Source organism: Petaurus breviceps, unplaced genomic scaffold (assembly GCF_028583685.1).
Source record: "Petaurus breviceps papuanus isolate PSGF00001 unplaced genomic scaffold, PetGlider_PUasm1.0 186, whole genome shotgun sequence".
NCBI classification, from domain to species: Eukaryota; Metazoa; Chordata; class Mammalia; order Diprotodontia; family Petauridae; genus Petaurus; species Petaurus breviceps.
The window spans coordinates 21,554,970-21,578,499 of NW_027185798.1; the positions used below are offsets into that span (position 1 = coordinate 21,554,970).

The following is a 23,530-nucleotide window of genomic DNA, read 5'->3' on the forward strand; positions in this document are numbered from 1 at the left end:
AGATATATGGTGGACAGATAAATAGTTGGATAGAGGAATGGATGGATATACAGATAGGTAGGTAGGTATATAAGTAGGTGGGTAGATTTGAAAATCATCTGCATAGAGATGAAAGTTGAACAAATAGGGGTTTTACATCTAAGTGATGAACATAGAGAGAAAAGAAGGTCCAGGCCAGAGCCTTGGGCACACCCTTAGGTAGGTGGTGAGCCATTAATAATCTAACAAAGGAGACTGAGAAAGAGTGGCCAGATAGAAGTACCAAGAGGGAGCAGGATCACAAAAACCCAGGGAGGAGAGTGTATCCAGGAGGAGAAGGTGCTCAACAGTATCAAACACTGCAGAGAAGCTGGAAAGGATGAGGTCTGAGAAAAAGCCAGCAGATTCGGCAAATAAGAGATCACTGGTGAACTTATGAAGATCAGTTTCAGCTGAGTTGAAAGCCAGATTTTTTTTTTGAGGGGCTCCAAAGTTAATGGGAATAGAAAAAGTAAAGGCACTGTGTGTACATGGGCTTTTCTAGGTTATTTACCCTGTCCATGCCTCAGTTTCCTTATCTGTCAGATGGATGTGGAGTCTGGACTAGATAATCATGAATACACCTTCTAAGTCCATTCTACATACATTCATATACATATATATTTTGTGGGAGGGGGAGGAAGAAGGCAGTGTATGAGCAATCACCTAATTAACTATTTTTCCAAGTTCCCTAGCATTTTTCTTGAAGTGGGGACCACTTGTAATACTTTTTTGGTGGGGCAATAAAGTCATATAGGCATGACTCAAAAGACAGGCCATTTGGGCTCAGGATTTCATTAAACCTCCAGAAAAGCTGATTTTCTACTCCATCTCTATTTGTCTAGCCTGGGAGTGAACACACGTCTATAGTTTCCTAACTCAGATACTTTCATCTCAGGGTAGGTAGCAGTGGTGGTGGGGCAAGGAAGACAGCAAGCAGTGTGGACAATGATCTTTTTTATTTGGGCACCAACAAAGGCAGTGATGAATATTAGCCCTCCAGCTTCTCAAGGGCAGCAACTGGATCTTTCTCTCCTCAGTGCCTTGCCCATTGTCTGGCACACAGTAGGGGATCAATAAATCCTCAATGAATTGAAATTAACCAGTTAAAAGGCCTGAACCAAGACCAGTTTGGAGCTGACCTTTGTTTTCTAATATCATCTTCAATGACCCTCAAATGGGTCATTGGGTTCAGGCAAGATGGAGCTTTGAGGAAAGTGTATGTTGCCCTCTAAATGGCCAATCTGTCACTAAAGTAAGTAAACAAATCAACAAGCATTTATTAGGCATCTAGGATATGCCAGACACTCTGCCAAGTACTGAGACACTAAGACAAGACCCACACAGTCCCTGACTTCATGGAGTTTATATTCTAATGGGGGAGGGGAAATGGCAAGGGGAAACAAAACATCCACATATAAGCAAGTATATATATATATATATACATATATACACATACGTATATATATATAATACACACATATATAATATAAAAGTATAATATATAATATATGTATATATAAAATACAAGGTGTTCCAGAAACAACTGCATGAATACTTTTGGGCTTTCATACACACACACACACACACACACACACACACACACACTAAAAGGTGGGGGACATGGAACTGGAGCTGAAGGAATTCTATGAGTTAGAGGGGAGGAGAGAGTACATTCCAGGCTTGAAGACAGATTGTGCAAAGAATGGTGGCAGATGGCATGTTACAAAGAATGTGGCCAGCAGGCAAAGTTGGCTGGGATGAGCATGGAGGATGGTGATGTGTAGTAAGCCTGGAAAGGTAGGCTGGAACCAGGCTGTGAAGGGCTTGAAGAGCCAAATAAAAGGTTTCACATTTTATCCTGGATGGAACTGAGTCATTGGATCGTCTTGAGCAGGGAAGTGACATGATCAGACCCATGCTTTAAAATATCAGTTTGGAAAGGTTTGTACTTAACTTCTAATATCTCTTCTAAATTCACTCTGTAATACAATGATAAGAAAATCAGTTTGGCAGCTGAGTGGAAGACAGAGTGGGGAGAGGCAATGAGAGAGTGAACTATGGTCATTGTGTGGGTGGAGAGGAGTAGATGCCAGAGGCATTGAAGGGGTAGAGACAAGAGTCAAGGCTTGACCCCACTGGTGATTGAATAAAGAGTCAATGACTGAGCTGGGGAACCTGAGTGACTGGGAGGTTGATGATGCCTTTGACAGAAATATAAAAGTTAGGAAGTGAAGTGGTTTTGAAGGAGAGATAATGAGTCCTGTTTTGGACTTGCTGGATTTGATGCCTATGTGACACCCAACTGGAAATGTCCAGTAGGTGTCTAGGTGATAAGTAATGCAGGACTGGGATCAGGGGAGAGACAAGGGCTAGCTACAGAGATCTGGGAGGCCCTTACAAAAAGGTAAGAATCTAATTCATAGGAGCTCAAACACACACACACACACACACACACACACACAGGGGGGGGGGGGAGGGAGAGAGAGAGAGAGAGAGAGAGAGAGAGAGAAGGGGAGGGTTCAGGACAGAGCCTTGGGATTCACTCAGGAGGTGGGACATGGGTGACAATTCAGTAAAAGAGAGGAGTGTCTGGCTAGGAAGGAGGAAAACCAAAAGAGAGAAGGGCCATGAAAACCCAGAGAGGAGGGAATATCAGGAGAGGATGATCAAAGGTGTCAAATGCTGAAGCAAAATCAAGAAGGATGAGGCTTGAGAAGAAGGTCATCAGACTGGGTGAAGAAAGCGATCTGGTAACTTTGTAGAGAGCAGTGTCAATCCAGTGATGAGAAGGAGAATGGAAGCCATACTGCAAGAGATGGAGAAGTGAGAGGAGCAGAGTGAAGCCAGCTTTTTTCTAGTTTGTGGAGGAAAGAGAGGAGAGGTAAAAGGTGAGAGCTTGAGGGGATATTAGCATCCCGTGAAGGATGAGGAAAGTCTTGGGCATGCTTGTAGGCAGCAGAGGAGATGGTAAATCTGAAGAAACTGAAGGTTATGGAAAGAGGGGATGACAAAGGAAGAGGGGAGGCAATCTGCCAGAGAGGTAGGAGGGGCTAGCAGGACCAAGGATACCAGCAGAGGGGTTGGCCTTGCTCATCAGACACTGTAGTAGAGGAGAATGGCAATGATAGGAAGGAACTCAGGGCAAATGACCTAAATGCATATCTATTAAACTTCTTTTTGGCATGTTATTCAGTGACCAAAACAAACAAACAATAAAGAGGCAGAATGCTCCCCCCTCCCCTCCCTATTCTCTTTTCACTAATACTCTCTGTCTGTCAGGATGGGGCTAGTCCAGCCTGGAAAAACCCCTGGTCCAGCTCCAAGTGGTGCTACCAAGCCTGGCCTGTAGCACTCACCTCGCGGTAGCCCAAGGTTAGTTTTCTTTTGGGCCCTAAGGGAAACAGCATCAACGTGTATCTGCAGCCCTTTAGCAGCTTTCGGGGAGTGGGCTTCCTTCCCCCTCTTCTCTGAGCAGATACACACAAAGAAAGGCCTGACCTACCCCCAATTCTCCCTCCTAGCAAGAACAGGAACGTTTTTCTCTGCTGAGCCCCGTGTTCAGTGAGATCCACCGAAAGGGGTCACGGTGGCATGAAGCAGACGCCTCTCCTTGTGTGCCCTCGGGGCCCATGCCCCTTTCAGGCAGCGCCAGCATGAATTCTGTGCCTGCCCCCCGCCCCCGGGCAGTAGTGAAACGTCCAGCATCCCCTTTGGGGCAGGGGCAGCACGGCCCTGGGTCCTGCCATCTCGGTGGCGGCCAGCAGGGTCCCGGTGCTCATCCGGCAGAGCGGAGCCCGAGGCCGGCAGGGGTGTTTATCCCGGGCGCCGCCAGCAGGGCGCTCCCTCCTCCGCGCTGGGCTGGGCTGGGCAGGGCTAGGCTGGGCGGCGGGGCTGCGCTTCACTGCGCTGCGCGGGGCTGGACTGCGCTGAACTGCGCTGCGCGGGGCCGGGCTAGGCTGCCAGGGCTGGGCTGGGCAGGGCTGGGCTGGGCTCGGGCGGGCTGGGGGCGGCGCCGCGCGGCTCCGGGGCTCGGCTGGGCTCGTTGCGCTCGCTCGCTCGCTCGCTCGGCGCGCCTCTGCTGGCCTCTGCTGGGGTCTGCTGCGTGCGCTGCAGCCGGGACTGGGAGCCGGCGCTGGAGCCGGCGCTGGAGCGGGGCCGGGCCGGGGCCGGGCCCGAGCCCGAGCCGGTGCATGCCGCGTCCCTGCGTCTCCTGCCTGGCCGCTCGTCCGGCGGGCTCCTGCGGCCGGTGAGTGCGGGCCGGGCCGGACGGGAGGGGAGCCGGAGAGCCTGAGAGCCGGAGCCGGGGGTGGCCCGGGTGGCGGGGCGGGCTCCTCCTCCTTCTCCTCCTCCTCCTTCTTCCCCTCCTTTCTCTCCTCCTCCTCCCGGGAAGCCGCGGCGGCCCCCGGGCTCCAGCTTCTCCCCCTGCTCTGCTCTGGAGCTGGGGGTGCACGAGAAGACGCCGGCGCGTCCTTCCCCGGGCCCCTGGCTCCGGGCCCGGGCATGGACCCGGCTGCGCACTCCCTCGGACCCGGAGAGTGCAGGGGGGAGGGCAGGCGCTGTCCTGCAGCGGTGGGGGGCAGGCAGCCAGGGACGGCTAGGACCCGGGCACTCAGCCCCCTTCCTCCTGGGGGGGGGAGGGTACCCTTTATTCCGGAGGGAGCTCTGGAGGCATGCATTGTAGTGAATGGATGGTCCGTGCGTGGGAGTGGAGTGGTGGTGGTGGGGTTATTCCCCTCCCCTCACTGGCCCCTAGTAAGTCGGGGTGGGGGGCTGCACTGCCTTAGGCCCAGGCTTTCCTGACAGCCTTAAGGGGAGGGGGAAAGCAAATGAGATTGGAGTCCATTATCCTCTCCCTCGGCCCTCACCCTTTCACTGCCAAAACAGTGTAGCCCTCCCCCCCTGGAGCAGCTGCCAGACAGCTGGCAAAACAATGGTGTAAAGGCGACCCTGGTTCCTGATGCCCGCTGCCCCCCTTCCTCTTCCTCCTCCTCCCACTAAAGGCAAAGATGGCTGGGGGAATCCTTGGGCCTTGGGGGATTCAGGATCCTCAGCCTGTTTCCCTATTTACCTTTTCAGGGAAGCAGGCTAGCCTGGGGCAGGGGTGAGAGACAGGCCCGGACTGTCCCCACCCCACTAACCTGTCATGCCAGTTGGTTGGGTGACAGGCGTGGGGGTTATCTGCCCCTCCCGGGGTTCCCTGGGGGTGGTTCCTTGCCATTCTAAGCTAGGCAAGGACTGGTCACGTTCCTGGGCCGAAAGGAGATACAGCACACACTGGGTTGGCTTTGTCGTAGTGTGTTGAAAAGAAGGGGGCGGGCACACATGGGCACATAGATCTCCCAGAGACATGTGCTCTCTACAGATTATTTAAGAAAGGCAGGAGCCCAAAGGAGAGAGTGTACTGGGGCTGATGATGTTCAGTGGTTTGTCTTTGCTGGCTGGCTGAGCTGCCTAGAACTTTGACAGGCTTCTTCCCTTCCAAGGGGTTGTGTCTGGTGCTTTGCATGGGGTCCCTTCTGGCCAGGGCCCCTCTCCTAACCTATTCTCTGAGGAATGAGGATTGGTTCTTTCCTTGGGTGGGATCACATTACATTACAGTTTTGGAGCTGAAAGAGACCTCATGAAACAATTAATTTTACCAGTGAGACTGAAACTCAGAGAGGTTAAGTGACTTGTCCAAGGTCACACAGCACACTTGAACTCAGACCCTCTAGGTACAATCTTTCCTCTGGGCTAAGCAGTGAACAGGCCTGTTGCCATGTTAGTGGGTCTTATCCCACTGCTGCCACCATTTTTGTTGGTTTGGGGGCCAGTTTCTATTTGGGGATGTTACAAATGCCAATACTGGCACTTGTCGGGAGCCTGGGGCTTCCGGCCAGCCCTTGGCTGGCTCCTCCACTGGTCAAGCCTTCCTTCTTGGTGTCTGCCTCTCGAGCTTCCCCTCTGGCTCCTTTGTTCCCAATCTCAGGCTTTCCAGGAAATGGCCTCCCTTTCAGGTCATTACCAGTTAAATATAGCACTGGGTGGAGGTTTGCCCGTCTATTGACGTCTTCATGTTGAGTGGAAGGAGCCTCCAGGATGGAGAAGGAGAGGGCCTCCTCCATAGATAGAGGCTGTGAGATTGAGGGAAGAAGGTTTGATGGGGCATCAGTGCCAGGAGTGGTGTGGGCATTCTTGTGGATAAACTTTGAACTGTTGGTGGCCTGGTCCCCTGGCTGGCCTACCTTCCTGCATTACAGTTTGCTTACTCGGCCCGTCACCGCCACCCAGTCTGGGGCAGAGGGCCTGGATGTCCCTCTATGAAGGACTTGACATTCTCTTCCCAAGACCTCACTTTTGTCCTAGCGCATAGTAGGTGCCTATTAAATGCTTACTGATTGATTGGGAGGAGCAAGAAAGGGTCAGATAGGGCACTGATGGCATGGTGAATTGTCCTTCGGAGAAAGCCAGAGACCACACACCTGGATTCTGGTCCTTCTCAACCCTAGTTAATAAATAACCACTTCTTAGATGCCTACTACGCGCCGGGCACTGTCCTAAGTACTGGGAATATGAAGCTAAAGGCAGTTGTTTCTTCCCCTTGCAAGTCCAGGCTCCCTGATCTTGATATGGTACCTTTTCTAACCCCTGCCCTCTCACCTCCAGCGGCTCAGTCATAGACTTCTCAGGACATCTAACTCTTTCTGTTACCTCTGCTTGCCCAGACGCTGACCGCCATGCTACTGGCCTTGGTCCAGGGGCTCTGAGGTGGGACAGGCCAGTCCCACAGAAGTCCTGCAGGTCCTTCCAGGGGAGTTCTGGGTGGAGTGGAGCAGCCAGGAGGCCCGGGCCTGGCCTAAAGAGAGAAACCACCCTGCTGAAGGGTGGAGTACCTACTTTATTTGCCTAGTCTCTGGAAGGCTAAATGCTTCCTCAATGCACTGGGTCATAGGCTCAGAGGGCAATGCTGGGGTGGGCTTTTTGGTGTGCGGGTGGTGCCTTTTCTGCTGTATGTAGTAGAGGGCTCTCTGCAGCCAGACATAGTCCATCTGGAGCAGGCCAGGCTGAGCAGCAGGGACAGCCAGAGCCCTCCAACTGACCAGCTTTCCTGACCTGCTGGCTAGATTCCAGGCTGCTGGCAGTTGGGTCCTGGGGCCCCGGGGGCTCCCCACATTCTTGGGGGCACCTTGGCCCCCCAGGGGAGGGAGTGATCACCTGGGTGTGGTGAGTAAAGAGAAGGGGAATTCTCTGATTGGCCCCAGCTGATGGGTCTGAGGGAGCAGAGCTGCTCAAACGGCTTCTTCCTGGGTTGTCCACAGGGAGGGTCTGGGATGGGGGGCTTGGTTGAGCTTCCCGGTCCCAGTTGGTGACAGGCTTGTGTTCCTTCTCATCTGAATTCCCACTCCCACTCCCCTATTTCTAGACAGTCTGAGGAGAAAGCTTAGGGCAGGGCTGGGGAACATTTCTCAGGGGGGTAGGAGGACATCACTGGAGGTCGACAAGCTGGAGTGGGGATCAGAGAGGGCCTGGAGAGGAGCCTGGGGCCCTCCCTTGTCCTCCATGACAGCTACCATCTTTTTGGCCTGTTCTTTGTCTCAAGGTAGGAATGGCATGACCTGTAAATTATCTGTTCCCCTGACCTTTCAAACAGCCCCTAGTTACTCAGTGGTTTAAACTGGGGTGCTGAAGATTTTAAAGGGTTCTTTTTCTCTGCTGGGGATTAAGCAGACTTTAGCCATGGCTTTTTTATGAGCAAATTGAAAAAGGGTGAAGCAGACCCAGGGTTAGAACCAGGATTCCCTTGTTTGAGGCCTGGACTGGGAGGACCTGAGTTCGGATCCTGCCTCTGACACTTCTTGTCTGTGTGATCTTGGACAAGAAGGCTTCAGTTTCTTCATCTGTAAGATGAGAGGGGGTGACGAGGCGGTCCATCCTGCTCCATGGATTTGGAGTCAGAGGACTTGTATTTGAATCTTGCTTCTACTAACTTTTTGTCAAATGAAAGACCCTTTCCAGCTCTGAGGGCTCTGCCTTGGACCAAGATCTGGGCTTTGTGGGGAGGTGTTGAATGCACCATGGTTAATAATCAGAAGGAATTCTTTTTGATAAAGCCGTTTTAGGCCTTTGAAAACAGGTACTGGTAGAGTTGAACTTTCTGGAGGTCATAGGTCATGGAGCTAGACAGAAAGCTGGAGATAATTGAGTCCAGAAAGATTGTTAGGGACCAGAAGACTTGGGTTTGAGTCTTGTCCCAGCTACATATAGATATGTGACCTTGGGCAAGTCACTGTTCCTGGCTGGTTCGGGGAGATGCCCCCTACAAAATAAGGAGGTGGGAATAGATGGGTGGTCTCACTCATGATCTATTATCTCAGCCCTTCCCCCAACTCCCCATTTTACAGAGTGGGAAACTGAGGCTTAGGGATGGGAACTGACCTGTTCAAAGTCACTGGCTTAAGGGCAGAGCTGTCATTTGGGAATTTCCATTAGGAGTCACCTGCAGGATTTTTTTTCCTAGGTCAGGGGTATTTGGGCAAAGAAGAGAAGTCAAGGAAACCAGACTGAGGCAGGTTAGCCCGAAGGGAAGCAGGGTCTTTGGCCACCTCTGCTGGGGCCAGTGAGATCCTTGCATTCTACGTGGGGGGCCTTGGTGTGACTGGGGCGTCTGGTAGGCCATTTCCTTCCCTTCCTGAGTGGCAGTAAATGGCCAGGGAGGGGCTGCTGTGACTCTGGGTGCCCCACGTGGGGTGCAGGCGAAGTTAGCCGGTGTGCAGCCAGACCAGACGTGTGCAGTTGGTTTGGAATACACCTGGAATCAGATAAGCACCCTGTGACTGAGCGGTGAGTCACAGAGCCGGGCTGCGAGCTCAGCAGAACAGGCCCAGGAAGGGTGTTGGGCCCCTCCTCACCTCATTCCCTGGGCTGGGCTGGGCTGCTTCTAGCCAGCTCACCCAAACTCTGTCTGCAGTTTGGCAAAGTGGTCACTGTGAGGGACAGCTGGGAGATAAAAAGCCCCTGAGCTGGAGGAAATGGCCTCTCTGACAGGTCAGAGGCCAGGGAAGGAAGGCCTGTCATCCGAGAGCAGAGCATTTCCTTTGTTTTTATTTATGAGTCAGGCCTGGACAGGGATGGAGAAGGGGAGGGCTACCCTGAGAGGAGTCCTTGCTTTGACCCATTCTTAATGGTGGATTTCAGGTACTCTCCGGCCTAGGTGCCAACAGCTCTTTCTATAAGCTTCTGTCCCTGGGGCTTCTGATGCCCCAACAGGAAGGTGACCCATTTAAATATGTCCTCATTTAAAGTCATGTAGCACAACTAGGCAGCCTGGTTAGGGGTGATTTGGAATTTGGGAGTGGTGGGGGGGGAACAAAGATTGAGCATGGCCCAGCTACTCAACTTCTAAGAGCACTGACTTTAGTCAGAGGGCCTGAGTTCAAATTCTGACAGTGATACTCATTACCTAGTCACAAAGGGCAATCATTTAACCTCTCTGGGCCTCAGGTCCCCTGTCTATAAAAAGAGTGAGTCCTTTCCAGCTCAAGACCCAAGATCCTTGTTCCTATGACTGACAATTTGGAGATATAATCCTGGCATGCCCTTCCTGATGAGATGGTTGAAGGGAAAACAATTGGAGAATGTTCCATAAATGTAATTGTAGAAATACCTGCCCTCTTCTCACATATTTTGGCGGGGTTCAAGTAGAAGCAGTCCTGAGACAAATTCCCTTTTTGATATTCCTTTCCTATTTAAAATTCTATGGCTTTTTATAGAGGAAGACTGTTGGGTCTTGAGTTCTTTCACTGGGGGCTCACAGAAAGCATGGCGCTACTGCCGTTGTTGGTGGGATGATGGGGCAGATGGCTTCCTCAGATGCCTTTCCCATCCAACTGGGATCTCTCTCCTCTCTGAGTACTCTGTGTTACTCATTCTTTTTTCCCTTCTTTCCAGATCCTTTTGTCATGGAATCTAACTAACTTGACTCTTGGGAACCCACGGAACAACTTTAGTGCTAAGTTAATATAGCAGTTGGCTTGGCATGGACTTTTTGTTGTTGTTGAAAAAAGGAGATGAAGATTCAAATCCCAGGATTCCTCAGGTCCTTTCTAGCTTCTGTAGGCTGGGATTCTGTGATTCATTAAGTGCTTAGAGGCTGGGAAAGATGGAAGGAGGTCTTATAGATCAAAGTAGCATATAACAAAGGAGGCAAGAACTCCCATTCTTTGAGTCAGAATTGAAAGGGAATTCCCAAGCAGGCCCATCCCCCACCAGCCCACAGTGGGGTCCCTTCATGGAGTGATTCCGGGGGACAAAGGAAATCAGTCATTTATAGGCTGGAGAGCATTAAGAGGGGGTGACCAGGATGGGGGGGCCTTGTGGCCGTGTCTCACACAAGGATGAGTGGAAGTGATGGGCTAAGATGGGGAAATGGGATACTTGACTAATTTCAGATACCTGAAGGGCTGTTCTGTGAAGAGGGATGGCACTTGTTCAGATTGGCTGAAGAGAACCGGCCCAGGAATGATGGGTGGAATCTGCAAAATGGGCATTTTAGACTTGAGGTCTGGAGAGATGTCACCAATTCAAGTGGCCCCAAAGTGGGATGAAGTTGCCTTAAGAGTCAATGGGGTCTCCTCTGACTGGAGGTCTTTGAGAGAAGGTCTTAGCAGCATCTGGTGGGTTGTAGTAGAGATGCTTTTTGGGTACAGGTGTGTCTGAGTGGCCGCTGATGTCCTCACCAAGTCTGACAATTGGGAGTCAGCATTATAGACGAATGACTGAAAATGCATCTAATAAGCATCAACTGTGTACCAGGTATTGGCTAAGAAGCTAGGTGGTGCAGTGGCTAGAATCCTGGGCCTAGAGTCAGGAAGATCTGAGTTTAGATCTAGCCTCAGACACTTCCTAGCTGTGCGACCCTGGGCAAGTTTTTTTTTTTTACTTCTTTCTGCCTCAGTTTCCTCAAGTGTAAAATGGGTATGATAACATGGTCTGCCTGTTATCAGGCAGCAACAATGATAATGATGATAACATTTTAAAAGTGCTTCATTAGTCCAGTACCTGGAACATAGTAGGTGCTATATAAATGTTTATTCTCTCCCCTTCCTCTTCTTCTTCTGCAGACATAAGGGTTACAGACACAAAAGTAAACTCCTCAAGGAGTTTACATTCTAATGATCAGGGCAACACATATTGGATAGTGACCTTGGAAGAGAGTTTGTTCTGTAAGGCGGTGTAAATGAGCAGAGGAAACTCTCAGCAGGAACTGTGCTTTGCTTTGACACTAGCTGTGTGACCTTGGACAGGTCATTTTGCCTCTCAGCCTCTCCATGTCCTAGGCATCTCCCTCAAACTGATGTCCTAAAGCTATCAGGTGGTGGCCTGCATTGGTGGTGGAGAGAACTCCAGATCGGGCATTTCTTGTGCCAATAAAATCAGGGGCTTTGCAGTTGTTTGAACATCTAGACCAGTGAGATCCCAAAGTCTAAACCAGGAAGGTGACTGAGGAACAGATATGGGTGTGGATGACGTCTTAAAACATCCTGGAAAAGAGGTGTTGGCCCTGGGTTGTGGAAACAGAATTAGAATCTCCCAGCTCTGGCGAATGGCATGAGGGTGGTGCCTTTGGTGACAGATGGGTGAGTAAGTGCCCTCTTTCTGTCCAAAGGAAACTAAGAAACATGGAAATTTAGAGCTGGAAAAGCCTTTAGAGATCATCTTGTCCTCTCCTCCAACCCCCTACTCCCCCACCCATCCCCATTTTACAGAGAAGGAAATTGAGGCAGAGGAACTTTCCCAAGATTATGCAGCCAAGGATGTTGCCAGGGCTGGGATCCCAACCTTCTGCTGCCCTTTCCCCTTGAGAGAAAACATCTTTGAAAGACAGCAAACAGTTTTGGAGTTGGACTAGTCAGGAGCGCTGCCAAGGGACAGGAGGATGGATGAAATGAACTCATGAGGCTCCTTCCAGTCCAGAAATACTAGTCTTTTTGGTGGGGGAGGGAGGTTCTGAGATGCTTGCCTGGCATCTGACTCTGGCCAAGTGGAACCAGGCTTGGGGCAAGAGAACATGAGTTTGTAGACTGCAGGATCTCAGACAAAGAGGTTAAGGGCCCTTGCCCAAGGTCACCCAGTGACTTTTGAACACAGGTCCTCTGTGTTCTTTTTACTGTCAAAGGTTTGAGGCTTTGAAATAGCACTAGCGTGGAAGTGGGAAGCTAGAAGTCATAGGGAAGGATTTAGCCAACACACCAACACTGCTTGTTCCTCTGGGACTCCTCAGGAATGTGCCCAGGGGCCCTGGGAGTCTTGGTGCTAACAGACCTCTCCCCCTCTCCTTAGTCTCTGGCAGGATGAGGCTGGGATAGAGTGGAGAGTGTTGGCCTTGGAACATGGTGGACATCACCTCTGATGCTTTCTAGCTGGGTCATCTTGAATCCTTGAGGAGTCTCAATTTCCTCATCTATAAATTGGGGCTGTTGGTAGCACTTGCCTTACAGGGTTGATGTGCAGATTGAATGAGGTGGTGGACGTAAAGTACTTTGCAAACCTTGGACCACTGTATAAAGGCCAGATAGTATTATTCTCTCTTATCACCTTTGTTGTTATATTCTTGTCTCAATGTTGGGTGGAACTCATTTGGAAATGGTCCTGGGACAAATTGTTGTCCCGGCACTTTTTATGTTTTGTGTTCAGGGGACTAATTTACAGGTGGACAAAGTGATGAAATTTTTTGTAACTGAATGAAACTATTGGGATTCAGAATGATAATGATGGTGATGGTGGCGGTGTTGATGATGGTGGTGATTTTGATGAAAGGGCAACAGATTTGTAGTAGGTGTTCTCTCCAGGGAACAATGATGAGGGCAGAGGAGGGAGGGCCATCCGCCCTCGTACTCAGCAACTGGCACTGACCTCATTCCTTGCCTAGAGGATGAACAATTGATTAGCTTACAAAAGACACCCATTAGGGGTGAGATGGGGGAGAGCTGATGAGAAGAGGGACCTTAGCAGAGTAAATTGATGAGTATGCTTTTGGCACAGCCACTCTGAGGACTTGAGGTTCCTGATGGCTGCTTCTAGGTTTATCTCTTTGGCTGGGATGCTTCATTCTCTTGGTTTGTGACCCCTGCAGCCCCAGGGATGAACAGGGAGGTCTCTTAAGGTTGAAGGCACTCATGTGGGTGAGTGAGTGGTTTAAGGTACTTGCTTCTTTCTGGGTAAGTGGCGGCATTGATGGGGAGGGAGAGAAAATAACTAGAATCTGATTTCTGGTGGAGCAGTGTGATCTACTTCTCATTGCCTGCTAGATAGAAAGAGTGGTTACCCCCCCACCCCCCGTTGGTGGGCTGGCTTTCCTCATTTTTGCTCCTTTTCCCTTCCTCCTTTCCCCATTCCCTCTCCTCTCTCTCCACCTCCTTTCCTCTTTTTCTTCTCTCCCTTGTCCCCCTTCTCCCTCCCCCTTCTCCCTTGTCACTCCTCTCCTCCCCTTCTCTCTCCCTCTCCCTCCCCCCTCCTCTCTCCCTCTCCCCACCTCCTTCCTCTCTCCTCTCTTCTCTCTGAAGTTGGTGGGAGTTCCATTCTGGCTCACCACAACCATGACTTCTATTCTCCTGAGGTATATATTTAGGTATCGGTCATGGCAGGGAAAAGGATGTGAGTTTTCCAGGATCCTGTTTATCGAAGACTCGACCCTTCCCACCATATCGCCTCCTACCCCCAGCTGTTTGCTGTTTCTTTCAGCTGGGAACTTCCCTTTCCTCTTATTTTTCCCTTCCAGGGATCAGGGCAGTCAGAGGGGGCTAGATACTCCTGGAGGGGCAGGGAGCTTTGGCTGGGAATGGGAAAGGGAAGCACCACTTATATTCCCCCTAGATTTGGGAGAGTCCAGTAGCTGTTGTCTTTTTCCTGGTTGTTGGATGGTGGTTGAGTGGAGTGGGGGGCAGAAATCTCATTCTCTCTCCTGCCCCTCTATGTTTGGGTTGTCGTGATGACTCTCCTTTTGAGGAACACATATTTCTTCCAATGTTTCCCCAGATACCTCAGTCCTCTAGCTCATGACACCTTAAAGGCAAGAAGAAAATCAGATATTTTGCTCCTTCCTTTGGAGGTCAGCTTTAGAGATTATGAAGCTGGAGGCTTTGGAGGTCAGACAGTGTAGCCTCCTTTTGTAGATGAGAAAACTGAGTAGAGGGACGAGGAAAACAGGGAGGTTGAGTGATTTAGGATCATACATTTAGGGCTGGAGGGCACCTTGAAGGTCCATCCCCCTCATTTTACTTATGAGGAAACTGAGGCCCAGAGATTTCTTTTTCTTCCCCCAGAGTCACCCAGGTAGTAAAAGGATAAGTCAAGCTTTGTCCCAGACTTCCTGGCCTTGGACCCCAAACTCCCCTGGATTCCACTGCCTCTTGTGGTCTTTGGAATTTTGGGATCATACTTTTTTTTTTTTTTTGCTTTTTGTAGGGGGGAGGGCAGGGCAGTTGTGGTTAAGTGACTTGTCCAAGGTCCCTCGGCTAGTAAGTGTTAAGTGACTGAGGCCAGATTAGCTGCCCCCAGGGATCATACTTCTTGATAGGGACCTTGGATACCCTGGAGTCCAACTCATTTAACAGTTGAGGAAACTGAGGCTCAGAGGATAGTAGCAACACAGGCATGGACAGGACTGGACCACCTTTCCTCTCCACCACCTAGACTAAGGGTTGGGCCAGACTTGGGGCTAAACCTGGGTCCAAGCTCTCTATGGACGAGTTCCTAATGTTCCCTTTGTTTTTCCATTTGTAGCATCGAGGTGGGGTGCAGGGGCCCGGTGCTGAGCATCTGTGAGCCTCTGGGAGTTTACCTCCCACCCCAAAGACTCCTACCATGTTTCACTTGATGAAGAAAGACAAGGACAAAGATGGGAGTCGGAAGGAGAAGAAGGAGAAGAAGGAAAAGAAAGAGCGGATGTCGGCGGCCGAGCTGCGGAGCCTGGAGGAGATGAGCCTGAGGCGGGGCTTCTTCAACTTGAACCGGTCCTCCAAGAGGGAGTCCAAGACCAGGCTGGAGATCTCCAACCCCATCCCCATCAAGGTGGCCAGCGGCTCGGACCTGCACTTGACCGACATCGATTCCGACAGCAACCGGGGCAGCGTCATCCTCGACTCGGGCCACCTGAGCACGGCCAGCTCCAGCGATGACCTCAAGGGTGAGGAAGGCGGCCGGCCCTCGGTGCTGCAGAGGGCCGCCAAGTTCGGCTCCTTGGCCAAGCAGAACTCCCAGATGATTGTCAAGCGCTTTTCCTTCTCGCAGCGGAGCCGCGACGGGAGCGCCTCGGAGACCTCCACCCCCTCGGAACACTCGGCCGCCCCCTCGCCTCAGGTGGAGGCTCGGACGCTGGAGGGCCAGCTGGCACGCCAGGCCGGCCCTGGGGCCTCGTGGCCAGGCTCCAGGCCCCGGGGCCCCGAGCTGGTGAGCAGACGGTTTGCTGCTGACCTGCGGCTGCCCGCTGTAGCGCCCCCACTACCTCCCCCGCCTCGGGAGCTGGAGCTTCAGAGGCGCCCCACTGGGGATTTCGGCTTCTCCCTTCGGCGGACAACCATGCTGGACCGGGCGCCCGAGGGGCAGGCCTACCGGCGGGTGGTGCACTTCGCCGAGCCCGGGGCAGGCACCAAGGACCTGGCCCTGGGGCTGGTGCCGGGCGACCGCCTGGTGGAGATCAATGGGCAGAACGTGGAGAACAAGTCCCGGGACGAGATTGTGGAGATGATCCGGCAGTCTGGAGACCACGTGCGGCTCAAGGTGCAGCCCATCCCGGAGCTGAGTGAGCTCAGCCGCAGCTGGCTGAGGGGCAGCCCGGGCCCGCAGAGGGAGCCAGCCGACGTAAGTCCCTGCCGGGGCCGGGCTGGGATGGGGGTGGGCAGCGTCTTCGGCACTGATACGAGGCTGGGCACATAGTAGGCACTTCATAAATGCTCTTCGGCTGTAGAAGACTGCTTCCTCAAGGGGTCACCCTCCCCCTAAGACCATGTGCATCTGGAGCTTTGACCTTGGGAAGCCCCTTAACCTTCCTGCTCCTGTTTCCTCACGTGTAAAAATGAGATGGGGGGAAGGGGTTGTATTGTTAGGCCAAGAAGACCCCTTCCAACGCCGAATCTCTGATCCTACTTAGATGACCCTGGGAAATTACTTGTCCTCTCTGGCCTCAGTTTCCTCACATATAAAATGAGGGGATTGTCCCCCAAGGTCTCTTCTCACGATAAATCTCTTCCTCTCTGTGAATTATAAAGCCCTATTCTGTATGGCGGCAAGCATGAGCCCCAAAGCTCCCCCAAGAAGGAAGAGCAGGGATTTCTTCGGCAGTCACTGAGTAGGTCGGCAGCATCACACTGATGGTATCTGTGGAGATCTGCTGTGGCCTGGATTGGATAGTGATCTGATTTGTGGGAGAGTGGTTTGAGCCAGATTTCCCAGCCAAGGTATCAGACTCGAGGCTCTGCTTCCTCTGGGAGCCACAGCAGGCCCCAGGGAGTCGTTGGGATGGAGATTCTGAGCCCGGGAGCCTGGCAGAGCCTCCTGGGGGATGCTTTCTCCCAGGCTGGGTATCTGCCCTGTGTCTGCTGGGCTGGGGCACATCCAGTAGCTTTGCCGGGACAGATGGGGCCTAGTCCTGGACCCCTTGGGGAAGTAGCCTCAGCGTCTGCTGGGTTGGTCTATCAGGGAGAGATCCCTTGACTTCAGCCCATCCAAAAGTCTCTGGAGTCTTCTGAGCCCAAGGGCTAGGGACAGTCATTCTCCTAAGACTTGCCTTGAGGGATTATTTTCTTCAGGACTGTTGTGAGGAAAGTAGTTTGTCCACCTGGGTTAGAAATGGGAATTGGTTGTTCTCATGTCTTGGCTGTGGGATTCTCTGGCTCAGTGATTTGGGAAGAGGTATAGGATGAGAGGACCTGGGGCTGAAAGGGGCCTCAGGGGCCACCTAGTCCAACCTCCTCGTTTTACCGATGATGGAACTAAGACTGAGAGGGAGGGGTTCAGTGCCACACAGGTAGTAAACCTCAGAGTCAGGATTTGAACCCATTTTCTCTGCCTCTGAAGTCAGCCTTCTTCCCATTGTACCACACTGTCCCACAACACCTCTGGAAGGGAGTGGCTGTTTAGGACTGAAGGTGTCTCAGTTGGAGAACAATGGTGGAGAAAGTATCAGCTAACAGGCACTGGCATTAAGATCTGTTCCATTTTTCCATTATTCCCCCAAGACCCTTTGTAGTTCTTTTGGGAGAAGAAAAGGCCTGAGGAGGTGCTAAATATGGCCCTGGGGGCGATGTGTATTCTAAACCTCCCTGTGGAGGCAGGCCACTTCTCAGCGTGGCTTGGCTGCTCCATGAAGGCCTCTGCTCATGGCAGCCCAGGAGAAGAGGGCCTGGCCTTGCATGAGGAGACTCAGCAGAGGCCATCAGAGGTGTCTTGGATCCTCCATTCATTCCTCTTGGATGCTTTGGGGCCCTTGGCCCAGGGGCAGAGGAATGGACAGAATGACCTGGGGCTGGCCTGTCCTCTAGAATCAGCCTCCTGAGCGATCTGCCTGCAGTCCTGATTGCACCAGCAGATGTTTCTGGGCCTGGGAGTGGGAGGAAACAGTAAGGAAGCAGGGGGAAGCAAGACCACAGCTTTCTCTCCATGGAGAGGAAACGGATGCTGAGGGCAGCCAACCTACCTTGAGGCCTGGGAGGCGGTCGCCACAGCATCATGCAGAACCACCAAGGGACCCAGGATCAGTTGTCCAGGCTCCCTTCCAGACTTTGGGCTCTGCTGGAATCTGGGCATTTTTTGCCAGCAGAGGGGGAGAAGGTAGAGAAAGGAGTCAGTGAGAGGCATGGGGGGCAGGGAGGAGTCTGGGGGACTCTTATGACCTTGCTTTGAATGGTGGGATCTAGGGTAGGATTCAGATGGTCCTAGATATGATATAACATAACATAACATAACATAACATAAACATAACATATGATCCAATCATGGCTTCCTCCCTCCTCCATGGCAGAGTTGGAGGGGGAACTCTGACGGGTCCATCCAATCCCTTGTTTTCAGGCCAAGTTCTGTCTCATACATAGGAGAAGAGGTGTTTCTGGCATCCTTGAGGGTCCCTAGGGTTATTATCTTGGCCTTCTGACTTGGGCCCAGTGGAAAGATCCCTGGCTTTGAAGTCAAAAGACCTGGGTTCAAATCCTGATGTATAGTCTTGGGCAAATTGCTTCATGTTGTTGGGTTTCAGGTTCCTCATCTGTACAGTGAGCTCCTAGCTTCTGAGCCACAGGGGGTTTTGCTTTAGACTTGAATATTTATTTCTTTGAGAATTTTCTCTATTAATAATCTAGATTTTCCTTGTTTAGGTTTCCAGTGTAATTTGCATTTTGAACAATAAAATGTGACATTTGTCAAAAAAAAAAATAGGGCGGCAAGGTGGCACAGTGAGTAAAGCGCTGGCCCCGGAGTCCGGAGGACCCAAGTTCAGTCATAGCCTCAGACACTTAACACCCACACAAAAAAACTAGTCGTGTAACCTTGGGCAAGTTACTTAACCCCAATTGCCCTCCAAAAAGGCAAAAAAACCCCAACCCAGCTATGGTTGCTGCCAGCTTTATGACCCTATGATCCAGTCAAATACTAATAATAATAACTATTATTATTATTATTATTTTGCTTTTTGGAGGGGGAAGGTAGGGCAATTGGGGTTATGTGACTTGCCAAAGGTCACATGGCTAGTTAAGTGTCTGAGGATTTGAACTCAGGTCCTCCTGACTCCAGGGCCGGTGCTCTATTCATTGCACCACCTAGCCACCCCTCAAATTATTTTTAAAGAGAAGGAAACTGAGGCCCAGAGAGAAGATGCTTAAGACCCAAAGGTTCATAGGCTCCACCTGTATGAGTTTGGTCAAGTCAGTTCAGCTCCTTGGGCCTCAGTCCCCTCTTCTGTCAAAGGAGGAAGGCTGGTTTAGGTGGCCTTTGAAGCCTGGAATGCTAGCATCCTTTCTTCCCCAGGCTGAGGAGCTCAGGGCCCTGCTGGTCCCAGACTGCTGCTTTTCCCCTTTATGTTAATGGGCACAGCTTAGCATTCTGAGGCCACATAATCTGTCTCCTCCATGATCCACCATTTTCCAACTTTAATGCTTTCCCATATCACAGCTGCCTGGAATTTAAAAACCCTCCCATCCCCAGGGAAACCTAAGACGTGGTGTAGGAGCAGGTGGGCACGGAGCCAGGGTGACTGTCTCTGCAGCACCGGCTTGCAAGAGGCCCTTGGCGGGGGGGAAGGCAGAGCCAGCTGGTGCCCAAGGTGAGCAGGTAGGACTCGGGGAGGGATGCCGTGTGAAACCACGTGCCCTTAAGTCACAGCACCAAGAAACAGGATCCTAAAAATAGGGCTGGAAGGGGCCTCTGAGGCCCACCTTTCTCCTTTTACAGATGAGGAAACTGAGGCTGAGTGATCATACAAGGAAGTGGCAGGGTCAGCAGAATTTGAACCCAGGTTTTCTGACTCCTGGTCTCCTGTATTTTTCCAGGGCACTGCACTGCCTCTGTAACTAGAAAGTGTTCTGGCTCCTTCCTGCTGGGTCGGGGAGAGGGGGAGGGCACCTTGGGCAGGTTTTGGGCATGAGAGTCCTAGGCAGGGAGAAGGGGGATGAGTTGGGACAGGTGACCCTGGCAATTCCATCTACCACCTGGCAGGCCCACGTGGGCTGGTCCCAGAGAATGGCTCCTCCTCCTCTTCATCCTGGCAGACCTACTCTAATTTCTATGCCAAGAGTAAAAGTTTTCCGGTCGGCTGTCCGCCGTCCCTAGGCTGTCAGGGGCCTGGCTTCTGGGCGGAGCGTCCAGACAGCTCCCAAACCCCACAGGGACCCTTCCCGGCAGCCACCCGGAGCCTGACTCAAGGGAGTCCCCTAGACAGCTCTGCCCTCCCTTGACCCAGAGCTGAGTTTCAGGCTATTGTTGGGTCTCCCCAGATGGCCCAGGGAGTAGAAAGCCTGTTCTTTCTTTATCTCCCTCGGAGATCCTTGGGGGTAGGGTTATGCTGATATGTACCCAAAGCAGGTTTTGTCTTTCTGCCTATTTCTCTAATGCCCTGCCCATTCAGGAGTAGGGACTGGCCATCTAAGTTGTCCAGGCTTATAAGCAAGCCAGCAAATACCAGCCCTAACTGAAACCACTTCCTCCTTCCAGAATGCCTTTAGGGTGCTTTATGAACATCTATTGCTGGGGGGTGGGGATGGTAAGAACTGTTCAGAGCCCAAACTAGTGGTTCTCAAACCCTAGGGCCAAAACCCGCACATCAACTTTTTTAAAAAATGATTTTTTTTTTGTTTTTCTATAACCTACATTCTTTACCTCCCACCTCCCTCACATACATCCCACCCTTCCCTCTTCCCAGACAGCCATTCCATCTAACAAAAAATTTAAAAAAAATTTAAAAAGAGAGGGAAAAAAAGACCCCAGCAAACTGAAAAAATTTGACAATATTTGGCAATATAGCCAATATAACTAGCAGTTAGATAACATAGGGAATAGAATCAGGCCTGAAATCAGGAAGACCTGAGTTCAAATACAGCCTCAGATACTTACTAGCTGTGTGACCTTGGGCAAATCACTTAACCCCTACATGCCTCAGTTTCCTCATCTGTAAAATGGGGATCATAACAGCACCTATCTCTTAGGGTTGTTGTGAGAATCAAGTGACTTAAAAATTATAAAGCACTCAGCTTTGTAGTGCCGGGCACATAGTAGGTGCCAGTTGGATGTTAGCTATTCTTATGTGAGCCCCCCACCTCTGTAGCAATGGAGGGAGGTGTCTTCTCATGTGGCCTTTGGGGCCATGTTTGGTCTTTGAAATTTTGCTCTCTCCATCTTCTCTTATTCCCTGATGGTCGTCCATCCACCCGGGGATGTCCTTGTGGGCCTCGTTTTCCTGGCTCATCTTACTCCAGTTTCCATCAGTTGAGAAATCTTTCCTTGTTTCTCTGTATTCATCATATTTGTTGTTTCGTTTAACACAGTAAATAGTTTGTCTGGTCATTCTCCAATCAATGTCTATTGAGTTCTTTGCTACCATAAAAAAAATGGTGCTCCAAATATTATGGTTTATATGAGGCCTTTAAAAAAAATCAATGACCTTATTGGGGCAAATGCCTAGTAGTGGAATCTCTGGGTCAGAAATTTATTTTCATAATTCTAAAATGGTTGTGCTAATTTACAGCTCTGCCAGCTATGCACTAGTGTACCTCTCTCTCTCTCTTTTTTTTGCTTTTTGGAGGGGGGACAACAGGGCAGTTGGGGTTAAGTGACTTGCCCAAGGTCACATGGCTAGTAAGTGTCTGAGGCTGGATTTGAACTCAGATCCTCCTGACTCCAGGGCCAGCGCTCTACTCATGGCACCACCTAGCCTCCCCTTGTTCTTCTCTTTCTACAGAGAAACATTGACCACTCCCATCTTTTTCCATCCTTGCCAGTTTTCTGGGTGTGAGGTCATTTATATCTCTCTTCTTATTAGTGATTTGGAGCATTCTTTCAAGTCACCTTTTTTAAGATAGAGTCAGTTGAGGCCAGAGAAAAAACCTTTAGGCTTTCAGATTGAGTCCTTGTGAGGAGAGAAACCCTTGATGCCCTGCATCAAGGCTGGTCCTGTGGAGGGCATAACTGCCCCCGGGGGAGTCAGGAAGTCAGACTGTGCCAGGGAGAAGCCCACCTAGGGTACTATCTTTCTCACTTGTTTTCCTCTTCTGGAGGAATACAAGTATCTTCAGCACCCTCTGTGCTTCAGCACCCTGGCCCAAAGCTGCAGTGGCCCTCCTTAGTGACAGCTCTGACTCTGAAGCTTATGTTTTCTCAGTCTAGTGAGACTGGAGTGGACACTGACTGGTACAGGGGAGGATCATAAGAATGACACTAAATCCCATCTTCTAGATGAAAACACTGAGGCTCGAGAGAAGCAGGATTGGAAGGTGACCTGGGCACTGAGGCCTGGCTCCAGCAATGGTGGTTCTTGAAGGGGAAGGTGAGGAGGAGACTGCTGTTTCCTCCTCCCAAGATCTATCCTGGTAGGTGAGGCTTGCCTGCTGCCTGGGAGTGGAGGGACAGAGGCGAATCCTTAGGCTCCCACAGGGCTGACCAGCAGGCCTGGCCTCTCCAAGAGTAGTTAAGCCACGCCAGCTTCCCTGGCCTTCCTGGTCCTTCCCCGAGGCCCAGGCACTGTGCCGAGGCTCTGGGAGGAGCGGAGCCAGACTCACCTACAGACTCACCTTGCCTTCTCATTGGACGTTCAGATCTTATCAGAATACCTCCCATTGCCCTCTTCTCCTCTTCCTCCCCTTCCCCCCACTCTAGAACTTCTGGAGCTCCTGCTCTTAGATTCCAGATTTTGGGCTGGGAGTGACCTCAGAGGCCCCCGAATTTTGCCAGTAGGAAACTGAACAGACTTGTCCATGGGCATACAGGACTTGTGTTGGGTTTTCCCCCCTTTGGCTCTAGGAAAGAAGGCAGGTGGGCGTGGGACTCAGGTAGAGTTCCCTAAGCCTTACCCTTCAGTGTCCTTGCCCTCCCATTCTTTTTGCCTCTAGGCTTCCTGATTAAGGCCCTACAGGTGAGAGATAAGCTTTGGGTGCTTATTTCTGGGAAGGGATGGAGTGTTTCCAAGGTTTCCTGCCCTAGCGGCCTTTTCCATTCATGAGGTGGAAGGCCCAGGTGCCCAGGTAGGGATCCCCAGGAGCCTAAGGCACAGTGGCGCTGTTAAAAAGTGACACCCAGCAGGATTTTGGGGGGAGGGAGGGTCAGCATATCCTCCAGCTCCCCAGGCAGACAGTTCAGGGTGCTTGGCAGTTGAGGGGGTGGGAGGAGGTTCCTAATAGCTCCCTGGTCTAACGCGTTGGGTGCTGTAGTCTCAGCGCTTTGGAATGCTTCTGTTCCTAATTTAACTCCAAACGAACCTCTGATTTTTTTTAAACAGGAAATTTTAGACATATCTTGTGCCAAAGCTCCAGGCACCTCTGGCATTGGAGAGGTCCGGTGTTCGAGCTGGGAATCAGGAGCTCAGGGCCCAGCTTGTGATGGAGAGGTGGGAGAGTTTGGGTAGCCCTTTTGGTGGGTGGGTGGGAAGATCAAAGGCTCCTAGATTTTAGAGCTGGTGGGAAACTTAGAGGTCATCTGGCCCAGTCCCCTTCATTTATAATTTAAATGAGGAAACTGAAGACCAGAAAAGTTAAGTGACTTGTTCAGGGTCACAAAGCTAATAAATAGAAGAGGCAGAATTTGAATTCAGGTCTTACTGACTGCTGGTAGTTGGGTTAGACTTGGGGATATATGTCGAAGGCATGAAATTTGCTCTAACTGACCAATGGGAGCATTGCCAAGCATTTGTCTCTCAGTGGTGAGGCTTCAGGGGGTGTCTGATGGGCATCATTGCCTGTGTTTTATTCAGCCTTGTTTTCTCTACCTCCCTTTCAGAGCTGCTGCCCCTGATGGTGGCTGCACCAAGAACCCCTGGCAGTCCAGGCTGTGGGTGGTG

General features: G+C 51.2%; 1 protein-coding gene across 7 annotated transcripts in view; it reads left to right on the forward strand.

Moving 5' to 3' along the window:
- The first annotated feature begins 4,087 nt into the window (after positions 1–4,087).
- MYO18A (myosin XVIIIA) overlaps positions 4,088–23,530 on the forward strand; it is a 151,764-nt gene continuing 132,321 nt past the window's right edge. For 2 of the 7 annotated variants that reach the window (XM_069089762.1, XM_069089767.1), the window contains exons 1-2: positions 4,088–4,267; positions 14,782–15,858. In XM_069089762.1, coding sequence (XP_068945863.1) covers positions 14,863–15,858 — 996 coding nt within the window. In that variant the 5' untranslated portion in view covers positions 4,088–4,267; positions 14,782–14,862. Of the gene's footprint in view, positions 4,268–6,910; positions 7,225–7,257; positions 7,601–12,983; positions 13,182–14,781; positions 15,859–23,530 lie in introns of those variants that run through there. The other 5 variants (XM_069089770.1, XM_069089771.1, XM_069089763.1 and 2 more) reach the window with 4 other exon arrangements.